The sequence below is a fragment of the Diceros bicornis genome, chromosome 31 (assembly GCF_020826845.1).
Source record: "Diceros bicornis minor isolate mBicDic1 chromosome 31, mDicBic1.mat.cur, whole genome shotgun sequence".
In the NCBI taxonomy this organism is placed as follows: domain Eukaryota; kingdom Metazoa; phylum Chordata; class Mammalia; order Perissodactyla; family Rhinocerotidae; genus Diceros; species Diceros bicornis.
In genome coordinates this window covers 6091066-6103416 of record NC_080770.1, presented here as the reverse complement: position 1 = coordinate 6103416, position 12351 = coordinate 6091066, and the positions used below count along the sequence as shown (strand labels likewise).

General features: G+C 62.8%; 2 protein-coding genes across 2 annotated transcripts; both read right to left on the bottom strand.

Moving 5' to 3' along the window:
- Nucleotides 1-75: 75 nt before the first annotated feature.
- On the bottom strand, nt 76-2592 carry PTPRCAP (protein tyrosine phosphatase receptor type C associated protein). Its single transcript, XM_058526262.1, has 2 exons — nt 2211-2592; nt 76-959 (listed from the first exon to the last, which is right to left on the bottom strand). Exons 1-2 carry the CDS (start codon nt 2211-2213, stop codon nt 309-311), a joined length of 654 nt encoding a protein of 217 aa, XP_058382245.1. The 5' UTR covers nt 2214-2592; the 3' UTR covers nt 76-308.
- A 97-nt stretch (nt 2593-2689) lies between these two features.
- CORO1B (coronin 1B) lies at nt 2690-8214 on the bottom strand. Its single transcript, XM_058526258.1, has 11 exons — nt 8116-8214; nt 7126-7328; nt 6559-6681; nt 6324-6453; nt 5994-6175; nt 5787-5906; nt 5043-5147; nt 4820-4965; nt 4447-4504; nt 3330-3608; nt 2690-3159 (listed from the first exon to the last, which is right to left on the bottom strand). Exons 2-11 carry the CDS (start codon nt 7324-7326, stop codon nt 3034-3036), a joined length of 1470 nt encoding a protein of 489 aa, XP_058382241.1. The 5' UTR covers nt 7327-7328; nt 8116-8214; the 3' UTR covers nt 2690-3033.
- Nucleotides 8215-12351: the final 4137 nt, after the last annotated feature.

Below are 12351 nucleotides of genomic sequence, written 5' to 3'. Positions count from 1 at the left end.
AGGAATCGGGGGGGGTCGTGCCAGGAGGAGCCCCTCCTTGGGGATGGGAGGGTTCACTACAGGACCACAGAGCCGCAGGGCTGGAGGGGTTTTATTTCAGATGGCTGCCCAATGGCCCTGGGGCTGGGTGGCCTTCTGGAGGGCGCGGGGATGCACAGACTTGGGGACAGAACTAGTTGGGGGAGTGACAGTCTGAGGCTTTCCATGTGGGGGTGTGGGTGATGATGGGTCCAGGGCAGGCTTTGTCCAGCCACGGCAGCCTGGGAAGCAGATGCACAGTGACAGGGATGCGTCCCCAGGGCTGGCCCCTACAGTGCAGTGACATGGAGGTCCTGGCCCCCAGCTGCCCTGGCGCTGTCATCCCAGGCCGCGCTGCCAGCAAAGGCGTGCAGGTCGCTCAGCAAGGCCTCGGCACTGCCCCCTGAGCCTGCTGGCCCCTGGGAGCTGAGACCCAGGCCCCCTTCGGCATCACCGGCGTCACTGTCATCACCGGCGTCACCGTCACGTGCTTCCTCCGCCGGCCCTGGGACCTGCTGTGGGCTGGGCTCCTCTCCACCTGGCTGCCCCTCTTCCCGGGATTCAGCCTCCTCCTGGCCACCTTCCATGTCGTAGTAGTCGTCTTCCACGTCCTGTTCGTCGTCCTGCCGCTCTAGGTCCTCATCTGGCGACCCCAGCTCAATGCGGGCCCGGAGCCAGCGGCCTGGCGGGCTGGCCCAGAACAGGCGTTGGGTGCGGCCCCACAGCGCGGCGCCCAGGCGGACCGGGTGGTAGTAGCCTCCGGAGTCGCGGCTGAGGCGGCGCCAGGCCAGCGCCAGGCCAGTGGCCAGCAGCAGGAGCAGCAGCAGCAGCAGGACGACGGTGACAGAGTTGGAGCCTGCGCTCCGCTCGGCATCGCCACCCGAGCCCAGGACCCCTGGCAGGGCCAGCAGTGTCCCGAGCCCTAGGGCGCAGGACAGGTCCTGCGGGGAGACAGGCAGGGCTCGTCACCGGGGCTGGGGCAGGCCGTGGTGGGAGGCGGGGTGACGGGGTCCTTGGTTGCCTCTCAGGCGAAACGGGGACAGTCAAGCAGAAAAGCCCAAGTCCTTACTTGGTCAACAAAGCCCTGTGAGATCCAGATGCTCTGACCTCCTCCCTCCCACTGCACCGTGTAAGCCGGCCTCTGCCCTGGGTCTGGGCCTGGCTGTCCCTCTGCTCCAAATGCTCTCTCCCCCCGAGAGCCACATGGCTCGCCTGTGCACCTAACCTGACCTGGATTTCTCCCCTGACGTTCATCCCCGTTCATCCCGCAGCCCAGCCCAGCCCTCTCAGTGCCCCTTACCTGCTGTACTTCCCCGCCCTGCCCCCCGCCACGCCCCAACTCCTAACACCCTCGATAACTCTGCTTGCTCATTAGGTTTGTTGTCTTAGCTCCCCCACCAGAATAAGCTGCAGGAAGACAGGGATCTTTTTGGCTCAGGCACCTCAACACTTCCTGGCTCACAGAAGGCACTCAGTACATCCTGGCTGACCGGGCAGGGATGGGTGGGATCAAAGGGAGGGAGGGAGCCTGCATGCCTGGTGCTGGGGCTGCTCTCCCTGAGGCCTGGGATGGCGGGACCAACTCCCAGGCAACTGTTCACCCTCCACTTGGCCAGGTCTCAGGATGGGGGTTTCTGAGACCCCTCTTCCTCCCTCCCAGCCATGGGACTGCCCCAGCTGCAGTGTTTCCGTTCAACTCCCCGTCCCTGGGGGCCTGCCGGGGGCTGGGGGAGGCGGGTGCAGCTGCCAGAGGAAGCCTGCGGTCGGAACAAGCAGGTGGGGGGTATGGGGGGAGGGGTAGAGGTGCCGAGGTGCAAGCAAGCCTCCCCGTACCCTGGCCTCTGTCCGCCCAAGCTCCCAGGGATGCAGGTAGGGGCTGTGTCAGAGTCCCAGCTCGCCAGAGGAGCAGGTGAGAGGGTCTATCTGGGGGTCTTCAAGGGGGGCTGGGCCTGGAGTGGGGCACTGGGGCCACACCCTGACTCCCAGGAAGGCCCAGCTCTGAGGAGGGGTGAGAGGCCCAGCTTCTGCCCCATGCCCGTCCTGGGTCTCACCTCTGCCCCTGACCGGTTGCTTCCGTCCCTGCCTGCCCCCTCCAACCCGGGGGATCCTTCCTTAGCTCCCGGGGCCTGGACGTTCCAGCCCTGACCTCCTGTCGCCCCCACCCCAAGGACCCAGGGGGCCTCCACGCTCACCATTTGTCCGCCGGCCTCAGCGCGGGACGCCCACCTCCAGCTCTGGCTGAGCTGAGTGAGAAGTGAGCTCTCGCGCTCTCAACTGCAGCCAAGGGTTACTTGACGCTTCCGCTTCCTGCCCACAGCACCCCCCCCAGCCCTCCTGACACGGGACCCTGGTGGGGGCCTTGGGCCTCTCAGGCCCACCCTGGTCCACACCGGGTGCTCACAGGTCTCACTGGGTGAGGCTGGGGCTATGAGGCCTGTAACCAGGCCTCCAAGAGGAGGGACTGGGCACCCAGCTCAAGGCAGGACACACCCTGGAGGTGTCCACAGGTCTTCCGCCTCAGTTTCTCTACCTGGCAGAATTCAGGGAACCGATGACTATGGGGATGCTCGTGGCCCCCAGACCTTTCTTCTGTGAGCCCTTCGGGGCTCATTTCCCCCCAGATTTCCAGACTTCCTTTCCCAGCCCCACCCTTGCAGCAGAAGGGCAAACCTGGCTTTTAGAAAGAGAATTTTATTTGGAATGAAAATATAGAGCCCATCCCTCCGGCTTCCTCCAGGGAGGGAGGCGGGGGCTGGGTGGGGTGGGGGAGATGGTCCCTCAGAGTATAAGCTTGCCTCGGTACAAAACTCCTCCACAGTAACAATGACAAAAGCCGGGCAGCAGCTCCAGCCTGGGCCCACAGGATGGGTCAGGGTGTGGACTGGCCCCTGAGCCTGCCCCAGAGGCCCTCGGTGGGGGCAGGGGGCGGCCAGCCCGAGGAGTGACCTGCCAGCAGAGGCTGAGTGAATGGGGGGATGAAGGTGAGGGGGAGTGGCATCCACCGGGCCTGTGGTCCTATGCATCCCCGTTCTCCATGCGGCTGAGCTGCTCCTCCAGGCGCCCAATGCGCTCCCCCTGTTCCTTGACCAGCGTTCTCAGGGTCTGCAGCTCCTGCATCACCTCCTCCAGCTTCCCAGCATCCTGCAGGGACATCACGGGGGTCAGGGGTCACAGAGCTGCAAGGCTCCCTAAATCTACTACCAGGCAAGGGCCGAGGCCCAGAGAGGTACAGAGAATGGTTCAGGCACACACAGCAGACTGGGACAACAGGCGGGGCTTCCCAACTCCACCCCTGACTGCGGGGCACATACCCTGGCTCCTGCGAGGCTGCTGCTGGGGGTGGTAGTGATGGTGGAGGCTGCAGATGTGGAGGCCCCCGGGCGGGCGGAGCCAGGAGCCACAGTGGGCCGGCTGTCAGATAACACGTTGCGCCGGCTGACCTTCAGGTCCCGCTGTTTGCTGGGCACGTAGGCCTCCCGCAGGGAGATGAGGATTGGGTCGGCGTCCCGCCCGCTCACCCACTCCTCTGCCTCCAGGGCCGCCTCGGGCCCGGCCGTGTCGGGGTACAGGTCGTCCTGGAAGAGGTCCGACTGGGAAGCGGGTTGGGGAGGTCCAGGTCAGCTGGGAGCCCACCATCAGGGTCCTCTTGTCTGGACCCTGGGTGGCCACCTCCTCTTCACTCTCCTGGCCTCCAGGCTTGCACCCTGTCAACCCATCTTCCCATGGCCTGGCCCCAAGTGACCTTTCTAAAGCTCAATCTGTCCTTTCACTTCTCTTCAGACACTGCCAACAGCTCCCTCTGAAGCCTTCCCCAACCTTCCTAAGCAGGGGCCAGCTAGTGGCTGTGTGGGATTCTGGGAGCCCCCTCTGCGCCTGATGGACTGGGAGCAGGCCCTGTCAGCCTCGTTCACAGCTCTGCTTCCTGGGTCATGCCTGACACGCCGAATGGCACACTCAGTACACGCTGGCTGGAGAAAAACGTGTGTTCAAGGCTCTTGGCTGGGCATCTGGGGCCAAGCCACACGTGGCCTGCTCCCCTCCTCATGGGAGCCTCCACTGCAGCCATGCTCCAGTCCCACCTCCACACCCTTTGCTTGGCCTACTGCCCCCCATTGGAGGGCCCCGCCCCAGCCGTGCTGTCCGTCCTGCCTCCTACAGGGAGACCTCCGTGGCCAGCAGGTGTCTGTCTGTCTCCTGTGGCTCGTCCAGGGCAGGGCCTCAGCTCACACTGCATCTCATCCTGCTCACCCCCTGCCCAGCACAGCCCCACACCTGGCTGGGTACAGGGCCATGCTGGCGTCTGTCCAGCCCACTGACCACCTCCTCACTTGGCATGGCCCATTCACAGGCCTCACTCAGGTACCCCCTGCGTGGCCTGTCTGCCCGAGAAAAGAGCAGCGGGTGGGCAGGGGAACCAGGCGGCCTCACCTTTCTTGGCACAGTCATGACAATGGGCTCACACTTGCGCTCGTGCAGTTTGTAGAACCTGGGAAAGGGAGGGAGGGGGAGCCATGGGTGGAATGCCCCGTCACCAGCTCTCCGGGCTCCCTGCACTCTCCACTTCCGGGCCTCACCTCAGCTCCTCCCACAGACTGACCCCTGACTCTGGGCCCCGCTGTGGGCTAGTTCCTGCTCCTGTGCAGCCTCCTATGATCTGACCTCTCACCCTGGATGCCCACAGCCTGGCTCCTGCCCCCCAGGCTGACCCACCCGCCTCTCACCCTGGATGCCCACAGCCTGGCTCCTGCCCCCCAGGCTGACCCACCCGCCTACAGCCGGCTGCCTTGGTGGCCCTTCTTACCGGGCGATCTCGCACTTGCTGACCTCCAGGCCCCTCTTGGGCATGCTGCCCATGCCCCTCTGGGGCTCTTTGCTGGTAAATGTGTTCAGGAAGTGGATGTAGGGGGGCTCGTCTGTGATCTCAAAGTACCGGATGCTGGAATCACCCTGCGGGGCGGGAGGGGGCAGGGGTCAGCCCTCAGGCATCCTTCTTCCCCGCCCCCACCAGCCCTGCCCAGCCTTACCTTGCCGCAGACGTAGACCACGCTGGTGTCAGGGTCATAGAAGGGCAGCAGGGCCCCGTTGCTCGAGTCCAGCTCCTGCAGGGCCATGGGCTCCTTGAGGTTTTCCTGGCACGTGGGGTGGGGGACAGTCAGGTCAGCCAGAACCTCCCCTCTCCTGTCACCGTCCCAACCCCCCATCAGGACTGGGCCCCAGCCAGCCTCCCACGCCAGCCAGTGCTGCCCCTACGATGCCGGGTGGGTTCTCTCCCACCTCTAAGCCTCTGCCCACACAGTGTGCCCCACCAGGCCTGCTGGCTCCCCTCAACTCCCAGGGCCCCACTTTCCCAGCCTCTTCCAGGTCTTTAACCAACTCCCAGGCCACCGAGCAAGTGCAGAGAAAGTCCCCACCATGCAGGAACCAGGGGTGCCAGGCAGCAGCAGCCCAACTCAGAGGGACCCCCGGAGGTCACTATACAGAATCATAGGGCTGTGGGACACAGCACTTCAGAGAAAGCACTGGCAGGCTTCCTAGAGGAGGGGGCCTCTGCAGCTGAGTGCAAACAGGCAAGCAAAGGAAAGAAGGGCCTTTCAGTTGGCAAGAACAATGTGGGCAAAGACACAGAAGTAGCTGGGAGAGGAGAGGCTGGCGGGGTTCTGGGGCCGGAGAGCCTCAGGTGCCAGGCTGAGAACCCGGGAACCACAGGTCCCTCCAGGGTGGAGCCCAAGTCTCAAGCCTGTCCCCTCTGGCTGGCCACGGCCACTCACTGGGTCCCAGAGTGCCAGCTGCCGCTCGCTCATGCGACTGAAGCCTGTGGTGAACACCTTGCCATCTGCCAGGAAGATGGCGCGCATGGGCCGGGCCCCCTCGTGAGCCTTCTCCCGCTCCTGTGGGGGGACAGAGCGGTCAGCACAGTGCCCCAGGAGAGCCCCTCGGCCTGTCCACTGGCATCCTCACCCTCCAGGGCCACGCACCGCCACCAGGGTGCCCCGGCGGGGGTCGATGATGCGCACGCTCTTGTCCTTGCACGCGGAGCAGAAGAGGCTGCCACTGCGGTTCCAGCTGACGTTGTAGATGAGGTCGGGGTGCAGGCTGTCCAGGCGGTACAGCTCTTCCGCCGTGCCCACGTTCCAGATGAGCACCACGTTGTCGCAGCCTGCCGGGTGGGGGGCATCAGCCCAGCAGGCCAGCTCTGACCACCCTCCTGGGCCCAGACCCCGTGGGCCTCAGCGTTCCCGGGAGAGGATGTGGGGTGTTCCAGAGCTACACGTGGAGGGGGCGGGGGGGGGGGGAGCGGCGTAGACCTGCGCTGAGCAGCACGTTGCGGGCCGTCGGATGCCAGGTGATGATGCCCACTCGCTTGGTGTGCCCCTCCAGCACCACCACCGGCTCTGTCAGCGGGGCGGCCAGCCCGTTCTCCGGGATCTGCCATACCTGCGGAAGGGGTAGGCATGCGGGCTGAGACCCCTGCTTGGCCCTGCTGCTGGCAGCCTCGAGCCACCACCACGACCCAGACCCAACCACAGCCCCATGCCTCACCATGACTGTGCAGTCCTCCGAGCCGCTAGCGATGACTTCGTCATTGTGGGGACACCAGTCAATGTCCAGGACAGGCCCCGTGTGTCCACACACTGTCGGGTAGGCCTTGTCAATGCGGCCCGTCTGCAGGCACGAGGGAAGCAGTCAAGGGGAACCCAAGGACCCCAGGCTCCATCCCTCCCAGAGCTTGAGCCTTCCCCTCCCTAGAGGGAGAAGGGTGCGCTTGGCCTGGCCCACAGGTGGCCCAGATGTGACTCTCACTGCCTCTTCCCGGCCCACCTCTTCCTCACGGGCATCCCCAGGTGAGCAGGAAACACCTGTTGCCTTTGACCCTGACTGAGCGGCAATAAAAGACTTTCTCCATCTGTGCTAACACCTCTTGGGCAGTAAATCTGGATTATGACACCTACCCAGCTGGGCTGGGCAAGATATGGGATGTGAAGTGAGCAGAAAGGCCTGGCAGGTGTGGCCCAGCTGCCTCAGACCGGCCCCAGCACCACAGCAAGACCAGAGCAAGCTTAGCTCCTCTGTGGGTCCTGGTCAGTCCCCAGCCCTGATGGGGCCCACCTTGCTTAGGGGGAGCACCAGGAAGGCGCCCCCACCGCTGGCCTCCACAATCACTGCGAGGAACTTGGGGTTGACTGCGCAGAAGGTGCTGTCCCAGGTGACACGGGATACTCGAATGTCCTCATAGCACTGGTCATTCTTGACCGGCTGCCCGAACACATGCCGGAATTTGCTCTGCCGAACCACTTTGCGGAAGGACATGTCTGCAGGGCGCAGAAGCCCGGGTCAGCCCTGCCCATCCCAACAGCCCCCAGCTCTCCCAGGGCTGCATGAAGGGAGGTGGGGAGGATGCAACTGGAGGCCTGGTCATCACAGCCCACCTGGCTCTCAGCTTCCCCAGTTACACAAAGGGGTCACAGGTGCAAACGCTGGCTGCCTCCCCCCGGGCCGGATCTGAAGGGGGAAATGCACTGACCCCCCGCCCACATTGCTGAGTCCTGAGGGGCTTTGCAGACACTACTCCAGGCCCCTCCCTGCCTCTGGTATGTGTGGGGGAGGAAGGAGGCGCCAAAACCAGAGCAAGCTTAGCTCCTCTGTGGGTCCTGGTCAGTGCCGAGCAGACTCCTTCCTGCCCAGGATTTGGAGGCTGGGTGATGGGGAGGACGGACAGAGAAGGCAGGCCGTGCTAGGCCCCAGTTCTGAGTCCCAGGGAATGTGCAGCGCCTGCAGGAATGCGCGGGGAGCTGCAGGGAGCCCCAGGCCGGCCCAGGAGGCCTGGCAGGACTGGGCGGGGGTCGGGACAGCGCTCCCACCCGCAGAGCATCCCAGAGCAGCCTCGGAGCCGCGTCCAAAAGGAACTAGGAGCCCGATTTCCAGGGACCCCGGCACAGGAGGTGGCAGGCTGGGCGGCCAAGGGGAGCGGGGACTGAAGGTGGGGCGCCGCGGAGTGGAAGGGCTCCTGGGACCCCCCACGCCAGCCCCCCGCGGCCCCGCCCCCGCAGCGCCGCCCCGCCCCCGCCAGCGCCCCCAGCCCCGGCCCCCCGTGCTCACCGGGGTCACCAGGGGCTGCGGCACCGGCCTCGGGCGGCTCCGGATCCCGGCCTCTGGGAAGCAGGAAGCGGGAATCAGGAAGTGACAGAGGAGCCGGGGGCGCGGGGAGGGGGGCGGGGCGGGGGCTGGCGGGGGCGGGGCCGAGGTCACGTGCGGCGGGGAGGACGGGAGGCTGCGGGCGGAGCCTGGAGGCCCGGAGCGCGGGGGCTCCAGGTCAAAGGAGCAGGGACAGGGGTGGGGTTGGGGCTGCAGGGGCTGCAGGTGCGGGGTGCATCCTGGCCGCAAACTCGGCCCGTTCCCCGTCCTTCTCCTCGTAGCGGCGTCCTCCGAAGTCGCCAGGATTGGGTAGAGCCCCGTCCTCCCAATTCCCGACCCCGGTGCAAAGCTCCAGGGTTCCCCAGTGCACCCCTCACTCCAAAATATTTCTACTCAGACAGTCGAGATATTCACGTGCCTCTCTTTAAGTTACAAAAGTACACGCTCCCGGTTAACAGTGTAAATAAAACAGGTGTTTTAAGAGGCGGGTGGAAAGCCCCGACCATTCCATTTCTCCCCAGGAACACCCCTGGGTCCTCCCTAAAAAGAGAAATGGGGCTATGGCCCCCCAGATCCCTCGCACCTTCCTTTATTTCCTCGCCCATCTCCCATGGAGGTCTGGAGGTTAGGTCACAGACCTTTCCCTCCTTCTAGCTCGCTCCTGTGACAGGAGCCCAGACTGGCCTCCCCAGATCCACCTGCCTGTCCCACCCTTGGGGACTTAGGTGTCCCTGTAGGTCCCACAGGCAGAATCTGCCCCCTCTGCCTGGGGCTGATGTCCCTGGAGCTAGCCACCTCCCTCGTCCCTTCCTTGAGCATCTACTGCCCCGGGTGACAAAGGGGTGATGGGCAGGGTCCCTTTCCCAGAAAGAGAGGAGTGGAGGGGAAGCGGGGAAGAGCAGAAGTCAAAAGGAATCTGGTCTTGGGCTGCATGAGGCCCCATTGCGTATCCTACTGTGTGTCCCCGTTAGCTGGGGCTTGTACCCATCTCATTCCCCTCGCCACATGGTGCTGAGGGAACAGCTGAGAGAGGAGAGGTGCTTGCCTCAGGTCACCCCACCGGGGTTCAATCCCCGTCTGTTTGGCTCCAAAGTCCTTGCTTTTCCCATTGCTCCACGACCCTGGGGCAGGCTGATCCTTCCAGCCTGGGACAGGAATGTGGGTGCTTAGAAGAGGGAACGCAGCCACAAAGCCTGCCTCTCCATTGTGTCCCCCGAAAACAGCAGGGGTCTGTCTAGAGCCCAAACCAGATCCCCTACCCTAAACCCTCCCTTTGCTGGTCATCGCCACACCTGAAATAACATCCACCGTCACTGTGCACCCCCACCTGCCCCTCATTGACTACCACGGTCCTCTCCTTGCATGTGGCCCAATGACGCTGCCCCTCCTGTCCATGAAACATACCACCACCTCCTTTCCCACCCCAGGGCCTTGGCACATCCTGTTCCCTCCATCTGGAAACTCTTCCTCCAGATGTTGAAAAGTCTCCATCCCTCCCTCCCTCCAGGTTTCTGCTCAGACATCACCTCCTCCTCCTCCCCTGAGGGCCCTCCCCCACGATGCCCCTGGCCGGTCACTCTCTTGCCTTTACTTGTCCCCCTGTATGGTTCTTGTTTTTTTGTGTGTGAGGAAGATCAGCCTTGAGCTAACATCTGATGCCAATCTTCCTCTTTGCTGAGGAAGACCGGCCCTGGGCTACCATCCTTGCCCACCTTCCTCCACTTGATATGGGCCGCCGCCACAGCATGGCCTGACAAGCGGTGTGTCAGTGTGCGCCCGGGATCCGAACCCGGGCCGCCAGCAGCAGAGAGCGCGCACTTAGCCACTACGCCAGGGGGCCGGCCCACCCCTGTATGGTTCTTAATCACGACCTGATGTTATATGACATGTCTGTTTGCTCTTGGTCTTGGTCTGCCTGGCCCGCTAGGCGGTCAGCAAATTGAGGGCAGCACTTGGTCTCGTTCCCACTGTGTCCGCAGCACCTGGAAGAAGACCTCACACACAGCCTGTGTTCAGTTCATGGACGTCGGATGAATAAATGAATGAACAGCGGCCCTGAATGTAGAATTGAAAAGTGTTCATATTCACAACTCTCAGAATCAATGTCTGGTCCCTGTCGGGGAGGGGGTGGTGTCTCTCACCTGGAGAAGGGGTGAGTCTCCCTAGGGCAGCAGGAGCCCAGCCCCATGGGCTGTGTTAGGGCTGGGGTGGAGGGGCTGTGGAATGTCGGGGGTGAGCCCTCCTTTCATCCCCTTTGGCCTTGGGTGTGCCTGCTTCCTCCGACACAAAACCCACCTCTGTGGACCACCAGGAGGACTCCTCTTTATCCCACAAAACCCTTCATGGCACCACTCTTTCTCCTGGACAAGCAATTACCCATTACGAGTGGGACTCCCCTGGGGGACCCTGGAAGTGGGGCTGGCCGGTTCTCCAAGAGGCGGAGTTTGGAGTGTGGACCCGAGTTGAAGGCAGGTCCCTGGCACTGAGGTTTTAGTTTGTGATCTGCTTGCCTTGTTGACAAGGTTTTGGGACCCCGACCTGGGAGGAGGGAGAGGGACACTGCAGAGTCCAGACCCTGCCCTCAGGGCGTGGGCGCTCCAACGGAGTGGGAGGTGTGAAAGTGTTTCTGTGGAGGAGGAGGTGGTGTGGGGGAGGGGACAATGCCTGGTGGGCAGGATGCTGCCGCAGGGGCTGGGTCAGTGCTGGTCCCAGGCCTGCGTGTGGCCTGGGGGTGCCCACTGGTATAATCAAATTAATGGCTGTCAGTTATTAAGCACTTACTCTGTGCCAGGCAAGGATCCAAGCATGTCACAGGGAGTAACACTCCTAGGAAGTGGGAGCCATTATTATGATCCCCATTTTACAGATGAGGAAACTGAGGCCCAAAGAGGCCAAGAGCCTTGCTGAAGGTCACACAGCTGGTGAGTAGTGGAGCCAGGATTCACACAACCCTGAGGAGCACCAGAGGCCACGCCCCTAACCCCACCTGTGTGTCTCCAAAACAGAAGGTCGGCTGGAAAGGCACCTAGCAAGTGCTCCATAAATATTTGTTGAAGGAATGAATTCAACAAATTCGTGCCTGTCTAGAAATCTCTCTCCCACTGGCCTCAGTGCCCACAATTCCATCACCAGGAAATGCTGCTACACCTTACCCCCACCTCCTCCCCAGAGTGCCTCTATCCCTGGGCTCAGTTAATGAGCACAACAGCCAACCTTGCAGGGGAGAAAACTGAGGCAAAGAGAGAGTGAGAAACCAGAACCCAGATCTGCCTGCACAGCCTGCTGCCCTTTTAAAGTGCAAGCACCCCTGGGAGGGGTAGCACATAAAATGTCATTGCCATTTACACCTTCCGGTAAGGGCATCTCTTAGCTGCTAAAGGTCACGCGCTGAGCTGGTGGGAAAGGATTGGGGGAGGGGAAGGGGAAAAGGTTCATGATTTTGGAACACCAGGGGCTGAGAAAAAGCTGGGTGGGATGGGTGCCAGATGAGACAGATGGGTATAAATGGGAAGTGGGATGGGGGTGGGAAAACAGACCTTCAGCACTTCCTAGTATTTCTTGCAGTGTCTGCAGCTCGAGAGGGAAGAGACGCTGGGTGACCTCTGGGGGCCCTGTGCCTTTTCTGGGGCCACTGGTCCCCAGGGCTCTCTGCTTGGACATATTCCCATCCCTGCCCCTGGGCTGAGGGCACAGAAGGGGCTCAGATGGAGAAGGGACCAGGGCACTCTGTACCTGCTGCCCCCACCGTGGTGGGCAGTGAGGGGGGGCAGGTGGACACTAGTTGAACGCTTCAATGGAGCAGAACTTGGAGTCCCCTGGAGCCACCCAAGGCACAGAGGTGGCCCCATACTCTTCCAGGCCACCTGGGTGTCTGCAGCCCAGAACTGGTCATGGGCACAGCTGATCTGCCCCGAAGCTCACAGGATCCCAGATGCTCAGCTAGGTGCCTCCTCCTCTCCATCCCCAGCCCCTGGAGGGACATCCCTGGATGCCAGTGAGGGAAGGGCATCTGTTCCCTGAGCCCCTACTGTGTGCCAGGCTCTTGCTGGGCCCCTCACACACTTTCTCATTTAATCCTCACAATGGCAGATGGAACAGGAGCTCAGAGGGTGAAGCTGCTTGTCCAGAGTCACCCAGAGCCAGACTTGAATCCAGGCTTGTTAGCTCTCGCCCGGCTCCAGCTGTCTTGCTGATGGGGGT